At 42.8% G+C, this 22,379-nt stretch overlaps 1 protein-coding gene across 2 annotated transcripts in view; it reads left to right on the plus strand.

Moving 5' to 3' along the window:
• UNC5D (unc-5 netrin receptor D) overlaps positions 1–21,462 on the plus strand; it is a 430,198-nt gene extending 408,736 nt beyond the window's left edge. For both annotated transcript variants that reach the window (XM_081171622.1, XM_081171623.1), the window contains 3 exons: positions 6,032–6,196; positions 12,330–12,508; positions 20,898–21,462. In XM_081171622.1, coding sequence (XP_081027748.1) covers positions 6,032–6,196; positions 12,330–12,508; positions 20,898–21,102 — 549 coding nt within the window. In that variant the 3' untranslated portion in view covers positions 21,103–21,462. The remainder of the gene's footprint in view (positions 1–6,031; positions 6,197–12,329; positions 12,509–20,897) is intronic.
• The last annotated feature ends 917 nt before the right edge of the window (positions 21,463–22,379 follow it).

Raw genomic sequence — 22,379 nt, forward strand, 5'->3', positions numbered from 1 at the left:
GGGGCCTCCCATTGTAGAATTGTAGAGTTGGAAGGGACCATGAGGGTCATCTAGTCCAACTCCCTGCAGTGCAGGAATCTTTTGCCCAATGTGGGGCTTCAACCCACAACCCTGAGATTAAGAGTTTCTTTTAAGGCCACATTCATACCATAGATTTAAAACATTGTGATACCACTTTAAACAGCCATGGCACACCCCAAAGAATTCTGGGAATTCTGTAGTTTGTTAAAAGTTCTGAGAGTGGTTAAGAGGCCCCTATTCCCTTCATAGAACTACAATTCCCAGAGTTCCCTGGGAACTGTAGCACTGGTAGCAAGATGCTTTAAATGTATGGTGTGATTGTAACCTTATCATATCCCACCTTATCACTTGTCTTTAAAAAAAAGAAGATATTCAACACAGTTAATACAAGTTTCAGACCTCCTTGTTGATGAGGAGCACACTTTGCTGAATCTCTAATACTCTTTGTGTAAAACAAAAATAAAAACACAGCTCACATTGAACCTCATAACCCCAAATCTTCTTGCTACAGAGGTTTATGAAAAAACTCTGCAGTCAGATGTCCGTTGCTATGCTGGATGGCTGATGGTATTGCCGCTCTTGTTGTTACAACTGTTGTGCTGATGATGATAATAGACCTCTATGTCCTTGTTTTCTGTTTGCAAGCATTTGGCTGTGAAGTTGCAATTTGTTCTGTATTATTAGCTGCTGTGAACCAAACAGTCTGATAAAGCATGAAGACTGAAAGGAGCAGGGGGAGCAGGGAAAGAGAAGCCTCTTTTGGTGCTTTAGACTCTGAAGTGTCACAACACTGAGCTGGTGAGGGCAATGGTCTTGCAATATTTCATTTAATGCCACCCCAAATAAGCTGCCTGAGGTGGCTGCCACAGTCTCACAAACAGTAGGGCTGGCCCTGCATAGAAGGTTCTGTTGGGATACTGCCAGGGAGACAAAGGCATCAGGCAGCCTATACGCCAGCTCCAGCCGATCCATTGATCTCCTGTAGAACAGCATCAATCAATTAGTGACGCGAGCCTCAGGCACATTCCAGGACTCGTGCACGCCCTTTTCGCAGAGTGTCCACAACGGAAGATTCACCCAGGAGAGCATATTTTACAGCTTTATTCAATGTTGGTCAGAACAAAGGAAAAACATGACTGCTCGAGGAAACAGCCAGAAACAAAAGCTATATACAAAACAGAAACTCCCTGTGAGCAGGAAGTACGCAAGCTTGTGACACACAACAGCCTGCTCCCTTTTTAAGGTGGAACGGAAATATCCTAACAGGTTCTACTAGAACAGGGTAGTCCAACACAAGGACCACAAGCAGCCCTCAATGCCTTTTTTTGTGGCCCTCAGCACCTTTGCCTTCGCAATGTGAGGTGCTGGGCTTTGGAAAGGAGGCGTGAGGGCTTTGATGGGATCCTAGAGTTCTCCTTTGCAAAGCCTTGTTTCCAACTTTGGGAATAAGGCGGGAGGGCGCTAGGACCCTGCCAGAGTTGAGCATCTCCTTCCCAAAGCCCAGCACCTCACTTATCCACCTTTGGGAAGGCAGTGTGAGGGCTGGGGGACATCAAAGCTTGGCCTTGTCCCACACAAGGTAGTGTGCAGTCCGCAGGTTCTGTGTCGAGCTACTTTTGCCAGCCCACTTTGTATGAAAACTTGGACTGACAACAGCATGCTCCCCATGAACATACTTTTCACCCAAAAACACAAAAGAGCAAGCGAGGCACAGACAGGGACGTGGGTGGCGCTGTGGATTAAGCCACAGAGCCTAGGACTTGCCCGATCAGAAGGTCGGCGGTTCGAATCCCCATGACAGGGTGAGCTCCCATTGCTTGGTCCCTGCTCCTGCCAACCTAGCAGTTCGAAAGCACGTCAAGTGCAAGTAGATAAATAGGTACCGCTCCTGTGGGAAGGTAAACGGTGTTTTCGTGCGCTGCTCTGGTTCGCCAGAAGCGGCTTAGTCATGCTGGCCACATGACCCGGAAGCTGTACGCCGGCTCCCTCAGCCAATAAAGCGAGATGAGCGCCGCAACCCCAGAGTCGTCCGCGACTGGACCTAATGGTCAGGGGTCCCTTTACCTTTACCTTTTTAAGTCAATCCAAAATCAGCTGGTGTGTGTGCCTGTGTGGGAGATAAGTCATGGTTTAGGGAAAACATCCTTATGTGCCCAAATGCAGGGCAAGATTTAGTTCATGGGCAGAGGTTCCTCACCCCTGCTCTAATCGGACCTCCAATATGGTACACAAAAGCACCCCAGCAGAATCTTTGCCCAAGAAAGAATTGTGGAGGGGGCTGGGAGTAGCCCCACAGAGCACTGGAGCAAAGGTTCAGGCTAGGGGAAGAAGAGGAAGGAGGTGGAAGATGAATGAGTTTGAGGAATACAGTGGACGCTCGGGTCGCGAATGTGATCCATGCGGGATGCACGTTCGCAACCCACAGCATTCGCAACCCGCAGTGGTGCATCTGCGCACGTGTGGGTTGCGCTTCTGCGCATGCGCAAACGCGATTTATCACTTTTGCACATGTGCGACCACCAAAACCTGGAAGTAACCCGTTCCGGTACTTCCAGGTTTCGGCGGTCCGTAACCCAAAAAAAACGCAACCTGAAGCATCTCTAACCCAAGTTATGACTGTACAGCAGCTCAGCTGGTAATGTAGCAACAGTAAGGTCAACAACATACATTTTTAACAACAAAAATCTATATAAACTTATAGCAAGTGATTAGGATCCTTCCCACAAGGTTGGAACAGAAGTAAGCTTTGGATGTTTTCCTTTTAGCCTGCCTCTCTCCTTTTCCTGAGATCCCTCCCAAGGGTGGCTGGTGGCCAACAATCAAGCTGGATCAGGCTTCTTCATCTGTCTTCTTCCCTTTCTGCAGGATGGACTTATTCCCAGGAGTAGAGGAAGCTGTCTTAGACAGAGCCAGATCACTGGCTCTTCTAGCTCGCTACTGTCTACTGATTGACGGTGGACACTGAGAGTTCCAGCCAGAAATCTTTCCCAAACCTACCCTGGAAATGCCAGAAATTGAACGTGGGGCCTTCTGCATACAAAACTACATGCTCTGTGGTCTTTTGCTCAGGAGGGCAGGGTCACTGGCTGGAGGCAATGACTGGAGCACACACACACACACACACACACACACACACACACACACCTGGTTTGCAACAAAGCAGTGTGGCCATACTTGTGATGGAGGCAGGGAATGGATTGGGGAAAAGAGCAAGCATATAAAAATTCTGCAGTCACTTTACAAATGGAAAGGGGACCTGCTTGTTCAACCATGGCTTGCATCTTGGCAGATTAAGGGTCCGGCTTCAGCTAGAGGATGTTGTGAGCCTCAGTATAATGGGGGATCAAACCTGAAGTTTCCCCGGCATCCTTTTCACACTCATCACTGTTGTTGTGCTTTGTTCTAGCCTGTTCATTTTCTTCAAAATTATTTGCAGCTCAGTGACAGTCTGGTTTCCTGCTTGGCAGGGGGTTGGACTCGATGGCCCTTGTGGTCTCTTCCAACTCTATGATTCTATTCTATGATTCTTTCTCGTACCCACCCACTCTCTTCCTCGACTCCCCTATGAAAGGGGAAGATAATTTATCTGGAACAAAGAATAAACCTAATTACAGTTGCTGTCCGTGTGTGTGTGTGTGTGTGTGTGTTTAGATATATAGATACAGATATAGATAGTTTCTACTGTTTACTTTATTACCGTTGGTGTCTCTTCCACTGACTGAGTCTGGTTCTAAATATAGTGCTTTAGTTTATCACTTTGTATAACCAAGGGGTTGTCAACCTGGATCCTACCACCCACTAGTGGGCATTTCAGGATTCTAGGTAGGCGGTAGAGGGTTCTACGGCACAAGCCGAATCCTCCTTCCATCGAGCAGTGGTAGGCGGTAAGGAAATCTTACCATCAAGAAAGATGCATTAGTGGGCGGTAGCTATAAAAAGGTTGACTACTCCTGAACCCCTAGCAAACTGGAAGGAATCTGAGACAGAGTTGCAGTTTTTGTTTCTGCTCTCAATCTCTCCCTGTGTGTGTTTGTGTGTCTCCCTTCCTTCTCCCTTTATCTGCTTCCCATTGATTGATTGATTGATTGATTGATCGATTGATCGATCGATCGATCTCATACTCTTCAACTATTTGGGAGGCTAAGCTCTTGCACGAGATTGCTGCCCCAAAAGATGTTTTCCCCAGTTTTCCTCTGGGACTTGTTGAAGGCAATCTTTGAAATCGAAAAATATATTATAGGGGGCATGCATGAATTGAGGCCAAGCTAGTTGTGAGTTACACATCCTAACGATGGGGAAGAAATTCTATTTGGGTCACATGTTAATGCAAACCTTCAGAGTTCACACATCCAGAGATGATATACAAAGCAAAATATAACAATCCCTTTGCAGTCTCACTTCTCCAATTTTTTGTGAAGGTACTTCTCTGGCCAAATATTGTGTCCAAAAATGTTAGCATTATGGGAAAGTGTGGATGAAAATGCCTGTATTAGTGAAATAACATGCAAGAGTATTAGGAGAAATTGTTTGCAAAAATACATGTTTGGAAGGATGTGCATTTAAAAGCTGGTGCCCTTTCATCAGAGTGTATTTTTTATGCAAACTGATACAGAAATGTGGAGAACTGGAGATCTGAAAAAAGAGAAATCGAGAAAAACTGAAATTGGCCATCCCAAGCAGTGCTTAAAAAGAAATAAATCATGTAGTCGCCTAGTTAGTTTATAAAACAGTACAGAGTTCTGATCTGCTATGGCTAAAGTTGAACCAGATTTGCTCTAGTCACCTTATACAATCCCTGTAAACCAAAACTCACTTATCCAACACAGTTCTGTTAATGCTGTTCTGCTGCTCTGGGGTTGCTTTAAAAGCCGTTATAACAGCATAATAATCTGCTAGTTCAGCAGCCACTGTAAATTGTCACGGCCTGCTCCTGGAGTTTGCTATTAATTACATCAATATTAAGATGGTTCCAGCTTCCGGCTAAACTCAGCCTTGGTCAGCACTAGAGGCAGGGAAAACCCTACAAAGATTTTAAGACTGGAAAGTTGGAAATAATTTGGAAGTGTCTCCGTCAGAGCAAGTGGAGCAGGGGCAGCTAAAGGATGGAGAGCTGGGTTCAAATCTCCACTCAACACATGGGTGATCTAGGGACAATGTGCTGTCTCTCCAACTAAAGCTGCCCTACAGGTACAATTCTCAGACTTGGGTCAGCTACTGTTTAGGCTCTGAAATCTCAAACCGGAAAATCTTGTAGCACCTAAAAGCTTGTGGTGGTGTGGCTTGGAGCTGACTTACAAGATCAGGTGCATGAGCCCTCAACTGGTGTGTGTACAGTCCTTGTGGAAGGAATATAGCAGGGGTCCCCAGCCTGCAGCCCATGGCCCGGAAGAGGCCCACGGAGGCCGTTTAGCCGACCCACAAGCTGCTCCCAACTGAGCCGTGAGTCCCTGTGCACTGCACTAAACCGTCAAAGCATGGCACGGGGACTCTCTTCTGCGGCTCCAGAAATCGCTTCTGCACATGCCCAGATCCCGGAAATCGCATCTGCGCATGTCTGTGGCACTGGAAATTGTTTCTACGCATGCCCAGACACCCAAAATTGCTTCTGCACAGGCACAATTTTTGGCGTCTGGACATGCACAGAAGCAATTTCTGGCATCGCGGACATGCACAGATGCGATTTCCAGCGTCGCGCTGCACCGGTCCAGCCCACAGAGGATCTCCACGGGAGTGATCCAGCCCATGCCCAGTAAGCCTTGCAGACCCCTGGAATATAGTTTGGTGGTAGAGCTTTCTTCCTTGCACAAAGAAGATCTCAGGTTCAAGTCCTGGTGTCCCCTGGGGAAAGCTCCTGCCTGAAACCCGAGATAAATGCTACCAGCCAGTGTGGACAACACTGAATTAGGTGGACGAATGGCAGTTCCTATGTTCCTATGGCTTTTGTTGTTGTGTGCTTTGGTTTCTTACCTTGTCAACTGGTGACCCTTCTCCTTTTTCTTTTTCTTCCTAGGAAGTTCCTTTCTCTCGCGTGTGGCGCAGTAACCAGCAGCCACTCCACTGTGCCTTTTCACTGGAGCGCTACACTCCTGCCACCACTCAGCTCTCGTGCAAAATCTGTGTCAGACAAGTCAAGGGCCATGAACAAATCCTGCAGATCCAGACATCAATTCTCGAGGCGAGTTCCCATCATCCATTCCCTACTTTGACACATTATATATTCTCTGTGTAGAAACCGCAGAAATTATGCTTGTAGAGGGAAGTTGAGCATTCATTCTTAATGATGATTAAAAGTGGTCCGAATTGAACTAAGGAAATTCACCAGAATGAATAAGGATGCTTGAGGAAACTTGTTGATCTTTGCTGATGGTGATATTTATTCTTCCAACCATTACATTTGCATCTCTTCTTCTCAAAGGAGCTCAGGGTGGCAAACAACAAGGCAATAAAACAACACAAATAAATAAAATAAAATAAAATAAATAGAAATAAAACAAAAAAATACTTAGAAAAATTTATAACATCTAAAAACAGCCATATATTCTCAAATCTAATAATGTGAAGGTTGCTGGGAGCAGTATCCTTCATCCATCAAATGCCTGGGTGAGGGGGAATAGTCCCCCCTCCAATTGTTTCTGAATGTTATTAATAATCGAGGCAGATGCGCCTCATCACCAGGGCGGGGAGTCCACAAACAAGAAGCAGTCACGAAAAAGGTCCTGTGACAGGTCAGTGCCAACAGAGCCTACCCCTGCTGATATGAACCGACCTGCCCCTCACTTCCTGGACTAATGTGTAGGTCAGGGTATAGGTCATCATCATAATTACAGTGGCTCCTTGGTTCTCAAACTTAATCCATTCCGGAAGTCCGTTCCAAAACCAAAGCATTCCAAAACCAAGGCGCGCTTTCCCTTAGGAAGTAATGCGAAATGGATTAATCCGTTCCAGACTTTTAAAAGCAACCCCTAAAACAGCAGTTTAACATGAATTTTACTATCTTACGAGACCAGTGATCCATAAAATGATAGCAAAAAACAATGTACTGTACAGTGGTACTCTGGTTAACGCTTCTGGTTACAAATGTTTCAGGTTGTGAGCTCCGCTAAGTAGATGCTCCTGGTTGTGAACTTTGCCCCTGGATGCAAACGTAAAAGATCACATAACCGTAGAGTTGGAAGGGATCATGAGGGTCATCTAATCCAACCCCCTGCGATGCAGGAATCTTTTGCCCAACAAAGGGCTCAGATCCACAACCCTGAGATTAAGAGTCACACACTTTACTGACTGAATGTTTAACAGACCACTGTATATTAATACTTTGTTGGAAGCCGCCCAGGGTGGCTGGGGAGACCCAGCCAGATGGGCAGGGTATAAATAATAAATTATTATAATAATTATTATAATTACAGTGGTACCTCGCAAGACGAATGCCTCGCAAGACAAAAAACTCGCTAGACGAAAGGTTTTTCCGTTTTCGATTTGCCTCGCAAGACGAAATTTCCCTATGGGCTTGCTTCGCAAGACGAAAATGTCTCGCGGCTTTGTTTCCTTTGTCTAAAAACAAAGACATGTTTTGTTTATAAAGTTAATTTATTTTCCCTTCAATTTTTGAACTGCTCTTTACAGTATGTGTGACTTTAAAGAGCAGTTAATAAACTGTTGTTGTACCAAATTTGGCTTTGTTTGGACTTTTTTTGACCATAGGAACGCATTAATTGATTTTCAATGCATTCCTATGGGATTTCGTGATTTGCAAGATGAAAAATTCGCTAGACGACAAAACTTGCGGAACGAATTAATTTCGTCTTGCGGGGCACCACTGTATTATGAACGATCCCAGCTTCTAGATGATGGAAATACAAAAACTTTCTTTAGGCATCCAGTTTGAAAGTGCAATGGGACACGCAGAAAAATAGGAAGTGAGCCTTGCCCACTCGACCACCCTGCATGCATCAATCACACTGTGATTGGCATTAGCCCGAAGGTGTCTACTCATAGGAACATAGGAAGCGGTCTTCTGCTGAGTCAGACTATTGGCCCATCTAGCTCAGTACGTAGGGTTCCCACATTTTTTTGTTTATTTATTTACTATTTCCACATGCACTCTGCTTTTCCACATAAGTGGGTTCAAAGAGACTCACAACGCAGCAGCAAGAAAAACAAGCCAGTACATCATTGGAATAATAGGGTGGTTTCACACTAAGTTCTGCTCAAAAAGTAGACCCATTGCAATTCATGACCCTAAATTAATCCCATCCATTAACTTCAACAGGTCCACTCTGAAGAGGACTAGGATAAGGCCCATAGTCTTGATGCCAATTCATTTCAAAACATGATAACAACCACACACAAAGACCTGCAAAAACAATTTGGAAAGCAAAATACAGCAGAGATACAAGAAAAACATTGCTAGGCAGTCATTGTGTCTACACATAGCCAATTAGATAAATAATTCGTTTTGATATCATAGATGTTTTAACATTTTAAATTCATTGCAAAATACACCATCCAACATGAAAACATATGAATTGGTTAAAATATATACAGTGGTTGTTGTTGTTGTTTAGTCGTTTAGTCGTGTCCGACTGTTCGTGACCCCATGGACCAGAGCACGCCAGGCACTTCTGTCCTCCACTGCCGCCCACAGCTTGGTCAAAATATACAGTGGCACCTCGGGTTAAGAACTTAATTCGTTCTGGATGTTCATTCTTAACCTGAAACTGTTCTTTACCTGAAGCACTACTTTAGCTAATGGGGCCTCCCGATGCCGCCGTGCCGCCAGAGCACAATTTCTCTTCTCATCCTGAAGCAAAGTTCTTAACCCGAGGTAGTATTTCTGGGTTAGCAGAGTCTGTAACCTGAAGCATCTGTAACCTGAAGAGTCTGTAATCTGAGGTACCACTGTAAATCTGAGTCAAATATGATAAGCATTTCCAATTCTATCAGATATTAACAATACCACAACCAATACATAGCAGTACTATACCAAGTGGTCTAAAAACTACCAAATAAAAGTGCATAAAACATGGGGCAGAAGTGGTAGTCAATCAGGGTTTGTGTCCCCAAGGTGATGGTAGCAGTACTAGTGTCCCCATGTTGAAAACCTTACAATTTGTCTTCCTTGTCTCTCTCATACTAACACTGATAGAACCACTAAATGTCTGTTTCATATTCACACAATCCAGCATTGACAGGAGACTGTACCCAGTGCACAAAAATTCACTGAGGGAGCAGGGCTCACTCCATGCATTCTAGCTTCCTCCTTCGCATGTTCAATGGTTCATTCAACAACAGGCACATTGCTTCCACATATTATTGCTTGTGTTTTTACAAGCCAGGTAGCAGCAGCTTATCTTCAAAGTGCAGAGCTCCAAATCTGCTGCATATTTAATTAAAAACAATCAGAAAATAGGACGAACCTACAGCACTCCTATTACTTTGCATGGATGTCTCTTGAGATGTGCTATAAATGTTATATGGAAAGGCTTGTAGCACCATTCGCCTGAAGTATTTACATCATGCCAGCACCCAGAAGTCCCAGGCAAGAGGCATATCCTGTTTATTATTATTATTATTATTAGTAGTAGTAGTAGTAGTAGTAGTAATAATAATAATAATAATAATAATAATAATAATAATAATAGAATTTATATACCACCATATACCCAGGGGTCTCAGTGCTTCCTGAATGGCGGGTGCTTCCCAAATGGAGTTTATTATTGCCTCAGTACTCCTCAAATCTGGACATAATTTACAGTGTCCACATGATGATGTCCTTAGAAAAATGCAAGGCCATACTTTTTCTTTTTAAATTACAGTGGTGCCTCGCAAGACGAAAAGAATCCGTTCTGTGATTCTCTTCGTCTAACAGTTTTTTCGTCTTGCGAAGCAAGCCCATTAGCGGATTAGCGGATTAGCGCTATTAGCAGCTTTTAGCGGCTTTTAGCAGCTTATCTGCTGATCGGGTCAGCTGATAAGCGGCTTAGCGGCTTAGAAAAAGGGGGGGAGAGGAAAAAACCCCAGCAGGAACTTGCAAGACATTGTCGTCTTGCGAAGCAAGCCCATAGGAAATTCGTTTTGCGAAGCACCTCCAAAACGGAAAACTCTTTCGTCTAGCGAGTTTTCCGTCTTGCGAGGCATTCGTCTTGCGGGGCACCACTGTACATCTAGATTTCTCCTTAAATCTGATGAGTAAAACTAACCCGTTATTCCTCTTTCTTTGCCAAATGAAACTCAAGTGAGGAAGCAACATGACGTGGCACTATTATTATTATTATTATTATTATTATTATTATTATTATTATTATTACCTACAAATTGCTTAATATTTTAAACATCTAAGCAGAGCACAATATAAAAGCAAAAGCTGTAGTATAACAAAAATTCAACTCACCTTTTTGTCCAGGGTCTTTCGGACAATATGACAGCAGACCCCGTTTTTGTGTTTAAATCCCCCAAATTCCTGTTTCCTTTTCAAAAATATGCGTTTAGATTACTGTTTTACTGAAACATTATCTGCTCAGCATGGCAAAAGCTTGCCAGAACAGGAAAAATTTCACCAAGTGATAAAAACTAATAGGAAGGGAAAGCAATATATTCCATAACCTGGGTGCAGCCACCAATCTGCCCTTTTTTATATCCCAACCAATTGTGCTTCCAGCAACAGGCTTTCCCCCCATCTGGTGGCCACTTTCTTTTCCTACCCAGATATCATCGCAGGATAGAACAATGCCATCATATAGCATCATTCTAAGGAGATCTCTGAGTGTGTGTATTTTCTTTTCCTTAAATGGCAGCTCTTGAGATTGTTCGAAGTGCTGTTGGTGCTCAAGGTCAGCCGTCCCTGAAAACCACCCAAATCACCTCCCTCAATTTTGCTGGCATTTCCACTTAGCTGTAGTGAATGTAGTACATTTTCAGATTTCTCAGCACTGTTGTGACTCTACCCAGAGCCCAGTACAATGCGTGTAATGCCTGTGATTTTTCTTTAGCAGATATAATGGTATCTTTTTTTTAAAGATATTTATTAAAATTTTCAAAATATTACAAAAAGAAAAAAGAAAAGTAAAAAATAAAAAAACAGTTAAAAACAACTCAATCTTTCCATTACTTATTTTTCATTAGCTTGTTTCCCGGACCTCCTCATGCCTCCCTTTTTTGTATTCCAGTTCAGTTTGTTAGTTCAGCAAATCCTTCCCCTCTTTATTTATCCTAATCTTTAATCTTAAAATATTGTGACATTAAATTTTTACCTATTAGTAATCCATTTTTCATATTCCCTTATAGTATTACAGCTAAAAACCACTTAATTTCTATCCAACATCATTCTAACATTCATTAATTTTACAATATTTCTGTAAATAGTCTTTAAACTTTTTCCAATCTTCTTCCACCGACTCTTCTCCCTGGTCTCGGATTCTGCCAGTCATTTCCGCCAATTCCATATAGTCCATCACCTTCATCTGCCATTCTTCCAGAGTGGGTAAATCTTGTGTCTTCCAGTACTTTGCAATAAGTATTCTTGCTGCTGTTGTGGCGTACATAAAAAAAGTTCTATCCTTCTTTAACACCAATTGGCCGACTATGCCCAGGAGAAAGGCCTCTGGTTTCTTCAGGAAGGTATATTTAAATACCTTTTTCATTTCATTATAAATCATCTCCCAGAAAGCCTTAATCCTTGGGCACGTCCACCAAAGGTGAAAGAATGTACCTTCAGTTTCTTTACATTTCCAACATTTATTGTCGGGCAAGTGATAAATTTTTGCAAGCTTGCCTGGGGTCATGTACCACCTGTATATCATTTTCATAATATTCTCTCTTAAGGCATTACATGCCGTGAACTTCATACCTATGGTCCATAACTGTTCCCAGTCAGCCATCATAATGTTATGTCCAACATCTTGTGCCCATTTTATCATAGCAGATTTCACAGTTTCATCCTGAGTATTCCATTTCAACAGCAAGTTATACATCCTTGACAAAATCTTTGTTTTGGGTTCTAACAGTTCTGTTTCCAATTTTGATTCTTCCACCTGGAATCCAATTTTTTTTTGTCCAAATTGTATGCCTCCATTATTTGATAATAATGAAGCCAGTCTCGCACTTTGTTTTTAAATTTTTCAAAACTCTGCAATTTCAATTTGTCTCCCTCTTGTTCCAAAATTTCCCAATATTTCGGCCTATAATGGTATCTTGTTTAACGGCATTAGAAAGCAAGGAACAACCCTTTCCAGTGAGCTGAACAAGCTAGACTAGAGAGAGAGAGCTCAACTCAACTTTTAACGCAATAACGGTTTTGTTTTTGTGCATAGAATGAAAAGGAAACCATCGCATTCTTTGCACATGATGACAGTAACTTTCCTGCTCAGATGGGTCCGCAAGCCTTCAAGATTCCCTACTCCATCAGGCAAAGGATATGCGCAACTTTTGACACACCCAGCGCCAAAGGCAAAGACTGGCAGATGTTAGCACAGAAAAACAGCATCAACAGGTAATCCAGTGCAATTCTGAATGGCAACCAGTCCATTGCTGTTATTGGAGCAGTGTGCTGTGACATTCCCTGCTCCCTGCCTTCTTTACCCTTCTCAGTCATTGTTGTTGTATTTGCACGTCAACCCGCAATTCAGACATTTCCCAATATCTTGAAAGCTTCAACATTTTAAATTATCATCAGGACACTGTTCCCAGTGTAGGGCCTGAAGGATACTTCCTTGGAGGATTTTAAGCAGAGGTTGGATGGCCATCTGTCATGGATGCTTTAGCTGAAATTCCTGCACTGCAGGGGGTTGGACTAGATGACCCCTGGGTCCCTTATGATTCTATGATCCACCAGCACCTTTCAGAAATTTCCACCTCCAAAAGGTTTGCCTTATGCCATCATTTGCTTCCTTTCAGAAGCATACCAACACCTGTTCCTAGAAGATTTCGAGGCTGCTGCTTGACAAAACGGTTGCTTTAAGTTTGAGATAACCCCCTTTATGTGTTTGGGTTCTTTTTGAAAAGAAAGAAAGAAAAGGAAACAAAATCTTAGGTTTTCATTCATTACATTTTTATGAGGTTGTAAATGAACGCCAAATTTTTCATCCTGGTTACAGTTAATTGGAACTCGATAGAAAATAATTTTTTTCTCAAGAAAGCAGAGGTTAATTACACATTTGCTTGAAAAAGGCTGAGTGTCAATTTAACAGTACTGAGTTGTACAGTACACTGCATATTTTGTTATTTACTATTGTATGTGTTGATTCATTACATATGAGAGTATAATTCAGTTGTGTTTTTAAGTGTGGCTGGGTATGAAGGTTCTGGCTGTTGTTGTTATTAGGTAAAACCTATATCGTGTATAGATTTATATTGTAAACCACTTTACAAACAACAATGGGTGTCCGAAATGCTGTAAAACAATGCAAATTAAATGTGGCAGAGTAGACTTTTTAAGAGTATCAATATTGCATTGCAATATTCTGCCACGCCTGATGATAATCATTTTAACCTACCTGAATTTGTTAGGCTTTTCTTAAAAAATGAACATATAGTGTGATTTGTGGAAAGGCCATTGCTCAGCGATAGAGCCCATGCTTTCTGTGCAGAAGTATCCAGATCCAATCCCTGACACTTCCAGAGAGGACTTGCAAAAACTCCTTCCCCAACCTTTGGTCCTAGGTGTCGTTAGACTACAACATGGGAAGGCTGATGCAGCAATACTGAGCTAAACTGGCCATTGTCTGACTCAGTGTGAGGCAGCCTCCTATTCTCTTTCTGCAAAACTCCAAGTTTTAGGCTGCCTCCTTCCTCCTTCCTGCAGTAGTCCACTTTCTCTCACACTCTCTTCGGTTCCAATCCCCACTACAGCCTAAAAAGAATGGGCTGATGAGCAGGGCTGTTTTCAGCCAGAAGTCAGTTCCAGCATCTCCAATGGCAATGCCACCCAATCTCCCATGGGTGCCATTGCCATCATAAGAGAACAAGGGAGGCATTCATGGTGAGTTCCGACAGCTCTTTTTCTAGAAACGCAGCACTGCCAATGAGTGAGAAAGCAATAGAAGCAGCTGCTCTTTTTGTTCACTCCCATTGCTTGACAGTTCTCTTCCTCGGCGATGTAAGGACTGAATGGAGGGCAATGGCAAGAGGAAGAGCAGCGCAGCCAGTGGAGGCTGAAATGTGGGCCGCAGTTGATGCCCAGCAAAGCCGATTCTCATGATTGCATCAGCAAGAATAGCCTCAACTATTCTAGCCAGTCGTCGTCGTCCCCCCCATTTCCTTTCCTGGTTTTATAAAAAAAGAATTGGATCAAAATATATGCTTCTGTGCAAGGTGGCTGGGAAGGGTGTTGAATCTAAATAATAATTAAAGGTAAAGGTAAAGGGACCCCTGACCATTAGGTCCAGTCGCGGATGACTCTGGGGTTGCGGCGCTCATCTCGCTTTACTGGCCAAGGGAGCCGGCCAGCATGACTGAGCCGCTTCTGGCAAACCAGAGCAGTGCACAGAAACGCTGTTTACCTTCCCGCCAGAGCACTACCTATTTATCTATTTGCACTTTGACGTGCTTTTGAACTGCTAGGTTGGCAGGAGCAGGGATCAAGCAATGGGAGCTCACCCCGTTGTGGGGATTCGAACCGCCGACCTTCTGATTGGCAAGCCCTAGGCTCTGTGGTTCAGACCACAGCGCCACCCGCATCTCATAAATAATAATTAGAAATGGCAATAGTATCAATTAACCTGTACAACCCATCCACAATAATAGTTTCCGTCCAAATTGATACCTTTCCCGCCCATGTGGCAGATGAAGATGATGGCAGCAGACACTGACCCTATGCCGTCTCCTTGGTGGGAATGATGCGCAGTAGCATAGGTTTGCCACTGGGGATCTGTAGCTGTAGTCTCTGGCAAGAAAACTAACTGCTCTAGCTGGGTCCTGCCACCAAGCTACATTCTGTGACTTAGGGCAGGGGAAAGGGGAGACAGAAGCAGCTCCCAGGATGTCTGTAGGGTTTTGCTTGTCTTGATCCTGCACACAAACTTTCAAGCAGACTTGTTTGCCTATGGAAGTAGGTGCCTTTGATTGGATAATGCTGGCGCTCTTGTCTGAATCTAAAACAGCCAAGTGGCACAATTTCAGTAGGGGAGAGATTACCTGGATTAGTGATGAGTGGGACCTGCAACAAAACGCTACAGGGCATCCTCGCCTCTTAGCAAGAGGACTGCTGTTCATGGGTCTTTTCCGCAGTGGCTGCCGAGAATGCCCAGCCCTTATTGGGGGCTTAGTTGTATTTGTTGTGAAGATGCCAGCATGGCGATATACCTTCAACTTTCTCAGTAGCCCCATTGCTGGTCTATTTCCATTAGCACGCAGCAGCACATCAGTTTGGGAATGATGTCTTCCCTGACATTCCCATTAATGTCCCATTAATGTCTTCCCATTAATCAGCAGACCTGGGAAACAAGTGGGTGCAGGGCTGAATCCAATGTCAATCCTGCTCAGAGTAGACACATTGAAATGAATGAACCCAACTGAGTCGTGTCCTTTTAACTTCTACTCTGAATGGGACTGGGTCCAACCCACATAACCCAACTTGCTATTCTGAATTTAAAACTTTAAAAAGGTTGAGCCGTTGAAGAAGCTGAACGCTTGTACTTCTTTCTTTTCAAAAAGAAAAGGGAGAAGAGAATCTCATTAACAGGCAAGCCAAATTCTGTACCTTTTTAAACAAGTGGATCTCTTCCCAAGCTCCTATCCTGGGCATTTGTTAGACTTGTTTGGAACTAGCTGTGCCTTCTGGAACTGAAGCATGTGTGTTTTCTATTGGCTACACTAATTGCTCATGGAAGGAAGGAACAAGGCACCAGAGGCAAATTGGAGCTGGATGCTTTCTGGATGTTTGGAACAACTATCCAGCCTGCAGTCTGTTTTGTATGGATTTTGAACCAAGATATGTGGTTTTTAGAACAAGCGAGTGCAGGTGGCTGAGCTGGCTGGCTGGCTGTCTTTTTTTTCTGGGGGTTTGTTGTCGTTGAGTTCCTTGTGTTTCCTTGCTAGGAACATTGTTCAGCTATCTATTATTAATGAAAAGACTGGAAAGGGACTACTTGGTTGCATTTCTGGCAGAGAGACTGCACACGTGAGCAGTATATTAACATTGCCTACCGTGACCGTAAATGACGCAGCACTAGAAATCACCAGAGAAACGGTGGGAGCTTCAGGTCCTCCATCTCATTGCACTGCAGATAATTCCTCTGCATTGTGTATTTCAGGGATGTCCAACCTGTGGCCTTCCATATATTGTTGGCCTTCAGCTCCCATCAGTTCTGACTCTGGGCAGTGCAGCCTGCTGTTAGAGAGGAACAGAGTTGTCAATTTCAGTTTCTAATTTCACAAACCTTAAGATAATTCCACCCCATTTTTGCATCGATTTGCCATTTATTTATTTTTAAAGTCTGCACAAAAAAGGTATGTGTTTTCATGCTCATGTATCTTTCAAATATATGGAATTTTGTCCAATGTACACATTTTGGCAAGGAATTTTTTCATAGGCTTTGCATGTTATTCTTCATTAATATATGCATTTCTGTTCACACATTTTTCTGGTTGGAGAACCACACCACTGAATTCAGAGACGTGTGACTCTTGAAGGACAGTTGTGGTTTGCTTTGTTTATTGGTTGGAGGAGTGTGAATTAGGTAGGTGCACATTAAAATCTGAACCCAATGAATTCCCCTTCGTCCCTCGTTGGAGTCTAGCATCATCTGGATTGCTATAGATTCCCTACCCCTGGTGTGCTTTCACACACATACATAGGTGCCCATTCAAGCTGTTCATGGTTTTTTTTAAAAAAAGACACTTTGGTTTTTTTGTCGTCCATGGCTATGGTCATCCTGGAACTGAAGGAGTGGAAAGATTTTGGGGGAAGGGATGTTGCTTCTCTTAGGCAAGTCACTAGATTTTGCATTTTATATTTTGCAATCCGGGATGGCAATCTCAGTGATACCCAAACTATTATGCCACTTTGAACAGTCATGGCTTTCTCCCAATGAATTCTGGGAGCTGAGAGTTCTTAGGAGACCCCTGTTCCCTTCACAGAGCTATGGTTCCCTGGGTCTTTTACCAATCAATCCCTCTTCCCAGGGAACCATAGGAACTATGGGTTTTTGAAGGGGATTTTACTGAGACTTTTCATGGGCACCATAAGAGCTACGTGTGGGGAAGGGGGCAGCACACTGGTGCCTACAGGTGTCACTCTGACAACCCCTGATATAGCCCGATCTGATGTTTGTAGGTGAGGGTGGGCACAGGGCTGAATGTGGCATGTATAGAGCCCTATCAATCATTAAAAGACCACACTAGCATTATTTCTAGAATCCTTGCAACAACCCAGTAAAGCTGGTATTATTAGCTTCCTCTTAATTGCAGGTGGGGAGCAGAGACTGAGGGTCAAACAACATGTTTCATGGCATCATAATTCTAACTCAGGATCTACTGGTTGTATCTCAGATGTTTAACTATAGCGACTTTCCCCATCAGGGCTAGATGGCTGAAATGAAGAAAACTAACCAGGAACAGTCTTCTGTGTGAAAGGGCTGTGAGCTCAGTTCAGCTCTCATGCCGAAAACAAATTCCTAGGCTCAGATTGCGCTCAGAAACACCTTGCTCTCTAATTCCAACTATGGCTTTTGCACCTAGCTCTGATTGGCAGATCTTGTGGTTCTAGTAAAAAAACAAAACAATAACCCCAAAGTAGATCCAACATGAAGTCTATCCAAACCTACTTTAGGCTTGGAAGAATTAACTCTAATAAGCCAATAGTTTAAACTTTGAGAACATAACACTATTAAGGCAATGTAGCTGCTGTACCAGAGGCAATGCAGCAATGTCTTGGATTGAGTGGAAAGCAAGAAAGCTTACAGTTATTTGTTTATTGATTGAGGTAAAAAGTTGCCTGAACAAGTGAAGATGTGTCATAGTGGGTCTACCCCCCAATGTTCCCAAGAATGCAGGTGCCTCTTGGGCCTTTGTACATGAAGGGACTGCAGTATGAACACACTTTGAAGCCTTTGTGCAGTCAGGGATCCCAATAGGGAAGGTTCCATCTCAGCTGAACACACATAGAAACTAGGAACGAAAGAGAAATTTCATTCAATTTACATCTCAAGATGAACCTGTCTAATTCACACTTTCCACATCAATATGCAAACCAAAACACAGCCTTCCTTTGAAATTCACACTTCTCTGAATTTTGCCATGTAGTTCTCCAGCCAAGTAATATGTACAAAAATGCATATATTCATGAAATAACATGCACAAATGAAGCCTGATGGGGGAACTTTGCTTCGCAAAAGTGTGCATATTAGGATAAATTTTCACAAAAATTCTGGTAAATATTCATAAGGACTTAAAAAACAATAATTGCAAACTGATGTGGGAAACTGAACTTAAGATTGGAAAAAATGAGAAACTGAGAGAAAGCAAAACTGACAGATTTCACTTATCCCTGTTAGAAAGTCTGTTCAGATAATCATCTTTAACAGAGAGAGGTCTGAGAGGAGCCAGGGCACTCATGTGTACGCCGTTTCTCCTCTGCACACTTGTAGCCCTCACGAGTTCAGGCAAACCCTGGAAGAAGGGTGAAGAGCTCTGCAGAAGGTTGGGATCCAGTGCTGAGCCTGTACTCTGAGCAATATTTACTTATTTCAGCTCAGCACTTAGTCAGGAAGCTTAGATCTGACATTTTGCCAGGCATTATGTGGTAAAGGTTTGGATGACTTTTCGCAAAGTGCTCTGGTCCTCTCGGCTTTAGCTGGTAAACTAACTATATCTAGCATCTAAGTTTCTGTATGCAAGGAAAAGTCGGCTCATATTTTCCATTTAGCATATTAACCCATCTCTTCTTACTTTGTGCTGCTTCTAGGATTTAGCAAAGATACCTCATGATCAGCACCGTTGAAATGGTACTTCCAGGCCCTGAGCTGATTCACACATGCACCAACACCTAGGCATCTCACTGGTGACGCACCCAGATATCTCACCACTTGGTGGTGATGAGCCACAGCTAAACACAAGAACTGCCTCCACTGAAATGTAATATGCATTAGATAACATAAGAGTGTATGAAAAAGTCTGTGGTGATAAATTTCACATAGTGTGATATGAAGCAATGGACCCACACTTATGTGAACTGACCTCAGTCACTATCTGAGAAGTTCTTTGAGCGATTGTAGTTCCACAGAGATTTAATTCCAGAAAGCCTTACATGGATGTATTATGTATAATAAGCTGTATGTAAATATGACTATGCATATGCATGCTTCCTAGCTTGCTAGTTTTACTTGGATGATTATTCCCAGAGGAAATAACACAAGTCAATTTGTCAAAAGGCACAGTCTCTTAATAGCATAGTCTGAAAATAATATGCATTCAGCAACCAGTTTGTTCGAGCAGGTCTTGCGCAAATAAATGCCCTGAACGTTCCCATCAATCTTGTGTGCACACTTTAGCAAAATATATAAAAAATGGCTTATGAAGAAAGGCAACTAAAAAAAAAAAATCAAGTTCCATGCCAAAGCACACCAAACCTTGCATACAAACTCACAATATTTGCTTGTGCCATGGTGATTTGTTACTAAATTATGGATCATGCTTTAGAAGTCCTTGTTATTTACACTGGGATGCAGGTACCTTTGTTCATGCAAACAGTCTTGTTTATCCAGCTCTCTAAAAAGTCAATGTGTTGCTACCACTTAGCCGAAAAGTTCATTTCCAAAAAAATGCACTGCTATTCCTGTGTGCCATCGTGATATTAAGCCTATTATTTAGACGCAGCATATTTTCATGGAATGTGCAGCCTGTGGATTGTATCCAGTGTTCTCTGTCTGTTAATGCAAGCGCTCATGTGAGTTTTAGTTTTGTGGAACAGATGAATCTAACACAACAGTTGTGCTAGTGGAAACTCGTCACTCAATGTATTCTGCAGTCTATTGTGCAACTAAGGTTGCATTCAGACACTTTATTTTGTTTCTATGGCACTTTCTTACTTGATCGTTCTGCATTCTCTGTGACATAAAAGCCACTTCTGAAGTCTAGCAGAAATTCAGTACTCATTTCTATGTTAGTTGCTTCCAGAAAAGAAAAGAAAAGAAAATCCTGTTAACTTGGAAAATTATCGGACAAAATCTTGGGCGGCATTCTGGCATACTGTACTTTCCTGCTATTTTCATGGTTGAATCGTGGGGAAACAGAAACAGCATGCACATAAAGGTAGTGACATGTCCAATGACGTCCAAGGTTGCATCACACCACACCCATTGGTGTGAATGAATTTAGTGTGACATGTGGCTTATTGATTTAAAAAAACCCCTCACAGTTCCATAATGCAACAGGTAGCTCAGTCAGTAGAGCATGAGACTTTTAATCTCAAGGTCAGGGGTTCGAGCCCCACCAATGATCTACTGCAGACGTCCAGTGATCTAACGGTAGATCACAATCTACCTGTTGGACATGCCTGAACTAGATGTCCCTTGTGGTCCCTCCAAGTCTACATTTCTATGATTCTATGCAGTGTAACAGGAACATTAAAAACTGGGACAGGCATTCTAACATTAAAACATATGGAGTAAGCCCCACATCTGAATGTACCCAAAGTTACCTGCTTATGCATTTTCTTGTTCAACAATGTTCTCCTGGCACAAGACATTTCAGCAGTGGAACCGTTAAGAGAACTTAACTTAGTGCTGCATTGGATGCAACCTTAAAAGTAGTTAGATTCCAAAGTTCCTCCCTACATTTCCCAGAGATCGCCTGAGTTTTGCAAGCAATCCTACCAAGTATCTGTGAGGGGGGCAGTCATCATTCTGAACCCTAACCCCTTTGTTTTTGCCTCTCTCATTTAGGAATTTGTCTTACTTTGCTACCCAGCGCAGCCCATCTGCTGTTATTTTGGACTTGTGGGAAGCCAGGCATCAGCACGATGGCGATTTAGACTCTTTAGCCTGTGCACTGGAAGAGATAGGAAGGACACAGCCCAAAAACTCTAATCTAACAGAAACTCAAATCGAGGAGTCCAACTTCAGCTACAGCAGACAAAATGGACTTTAGTCATCATTTTCGAAGAACTGATAGCCAGCTTGGACTTTGTAACTGAGGGAATTCCTGTGAGTCGGAAGAAACCATGTGCTACAATCACACATCCTTCCCATGATTCATTGGCTCTCTCCTTCACGCCATCAAACCAATTTGCATCGGGAGGAACAGAAGAAGCTGGCAAGCCATAAAGAAGATCCAGGCCCCTTTACACAACTGTTGCTGTAAGAGGGTGGGGGAAACAATCTCCCAATGAAGATTAAAGATTAAATCACAATGAAGATTAAATTTGATACTTAAGTGCAGAAAATGAGTACGATCTTTTGGCTACCACAACCAAGAGAGGGAAAGATTAAAATTATGGAATATTTAAAAGATGCCTGGATTTTTCTAAATCTTAGACCTCTCTGTGTTTTGGTTTGCTCAGTTGTTTCTTCTCTATGTGTTTTGTGGCTTTCTTGTTTAGTTTTCAACTAAAGCCAAGCAGCGTGGGCACTCACTGAGGCAATGGCCATTTAGGGGGCGCAGGTAAGATGGAGCTGGTGCCACAATCACCACTAGAAAGAGGGGGGAGGACAGAAAACAATGAATTGCTAGAAGTTGGTATCTGCCCTGGGTACAAAAACTTTGTGTGATTAACCTGCTTTTTAAGAAAGTGGTTGGGTGCATTAATATTAATTAGGGTGTGCACTGACCACAAGATTTGGTTTGGGCTGCAATTTGGCACTTTGGAAAACAGCTTACCTTGGTTGGAGGTGCTGTGTGATTTGACGCAGAGGCCATCAGAGTCTGCTTCAATCGCCCCATCCTCTCCACTTCTGGAAAATTTTTAAATGGGGCTGTAACATTTCCTTCCTTTTCACAGAAGTGGGTAAAATTTGAAGGTATTGTAGAGTCTCAAGAGTGGATTAACACCACTGAATTACAGGCAAATAAGTGCAACTTAATTTTTTTTTTTAAAAAGCAGAAATATCTGTAACTTTTTAATATTTTGGCAGAATTGAATGAAATATGCAGGTAAGGCTGCCCTTTCTTGGGGCACGAATTTCTCCAAATTTCAGAAGGATACATTCAGTGGTTTTATTCCAAGGACAGCCATTATAGGGTGGGTAAAATCACTCAGTCTGCCACTGTTTTGTGGGGATTCAGTTAGAAAATTGCTGAAAAGTTGCCCCTAGGTAAGAAATCTGCCAAATTGCAGACAAATTGGTTCAGGGGCTTTTGTGCTAGGCACTTTAAAAGTTGGTGAGAAGGGATTTTCTTTTCAGGTAAAATGATTTCCTCCGCTTATA

This window comes from Podarcis bocagei, assembly GCF_964188305.1.
Source record: "Podarcis bocagei genome assembly, chromosome: 15".
In the NCBI taxonomy this organism is placed as follows: Eukaryota; Metazoa; Chordata; class Lepidosauria; order Squamata; family Lacertidae; genus Podarcis; species Podarcis bocagei.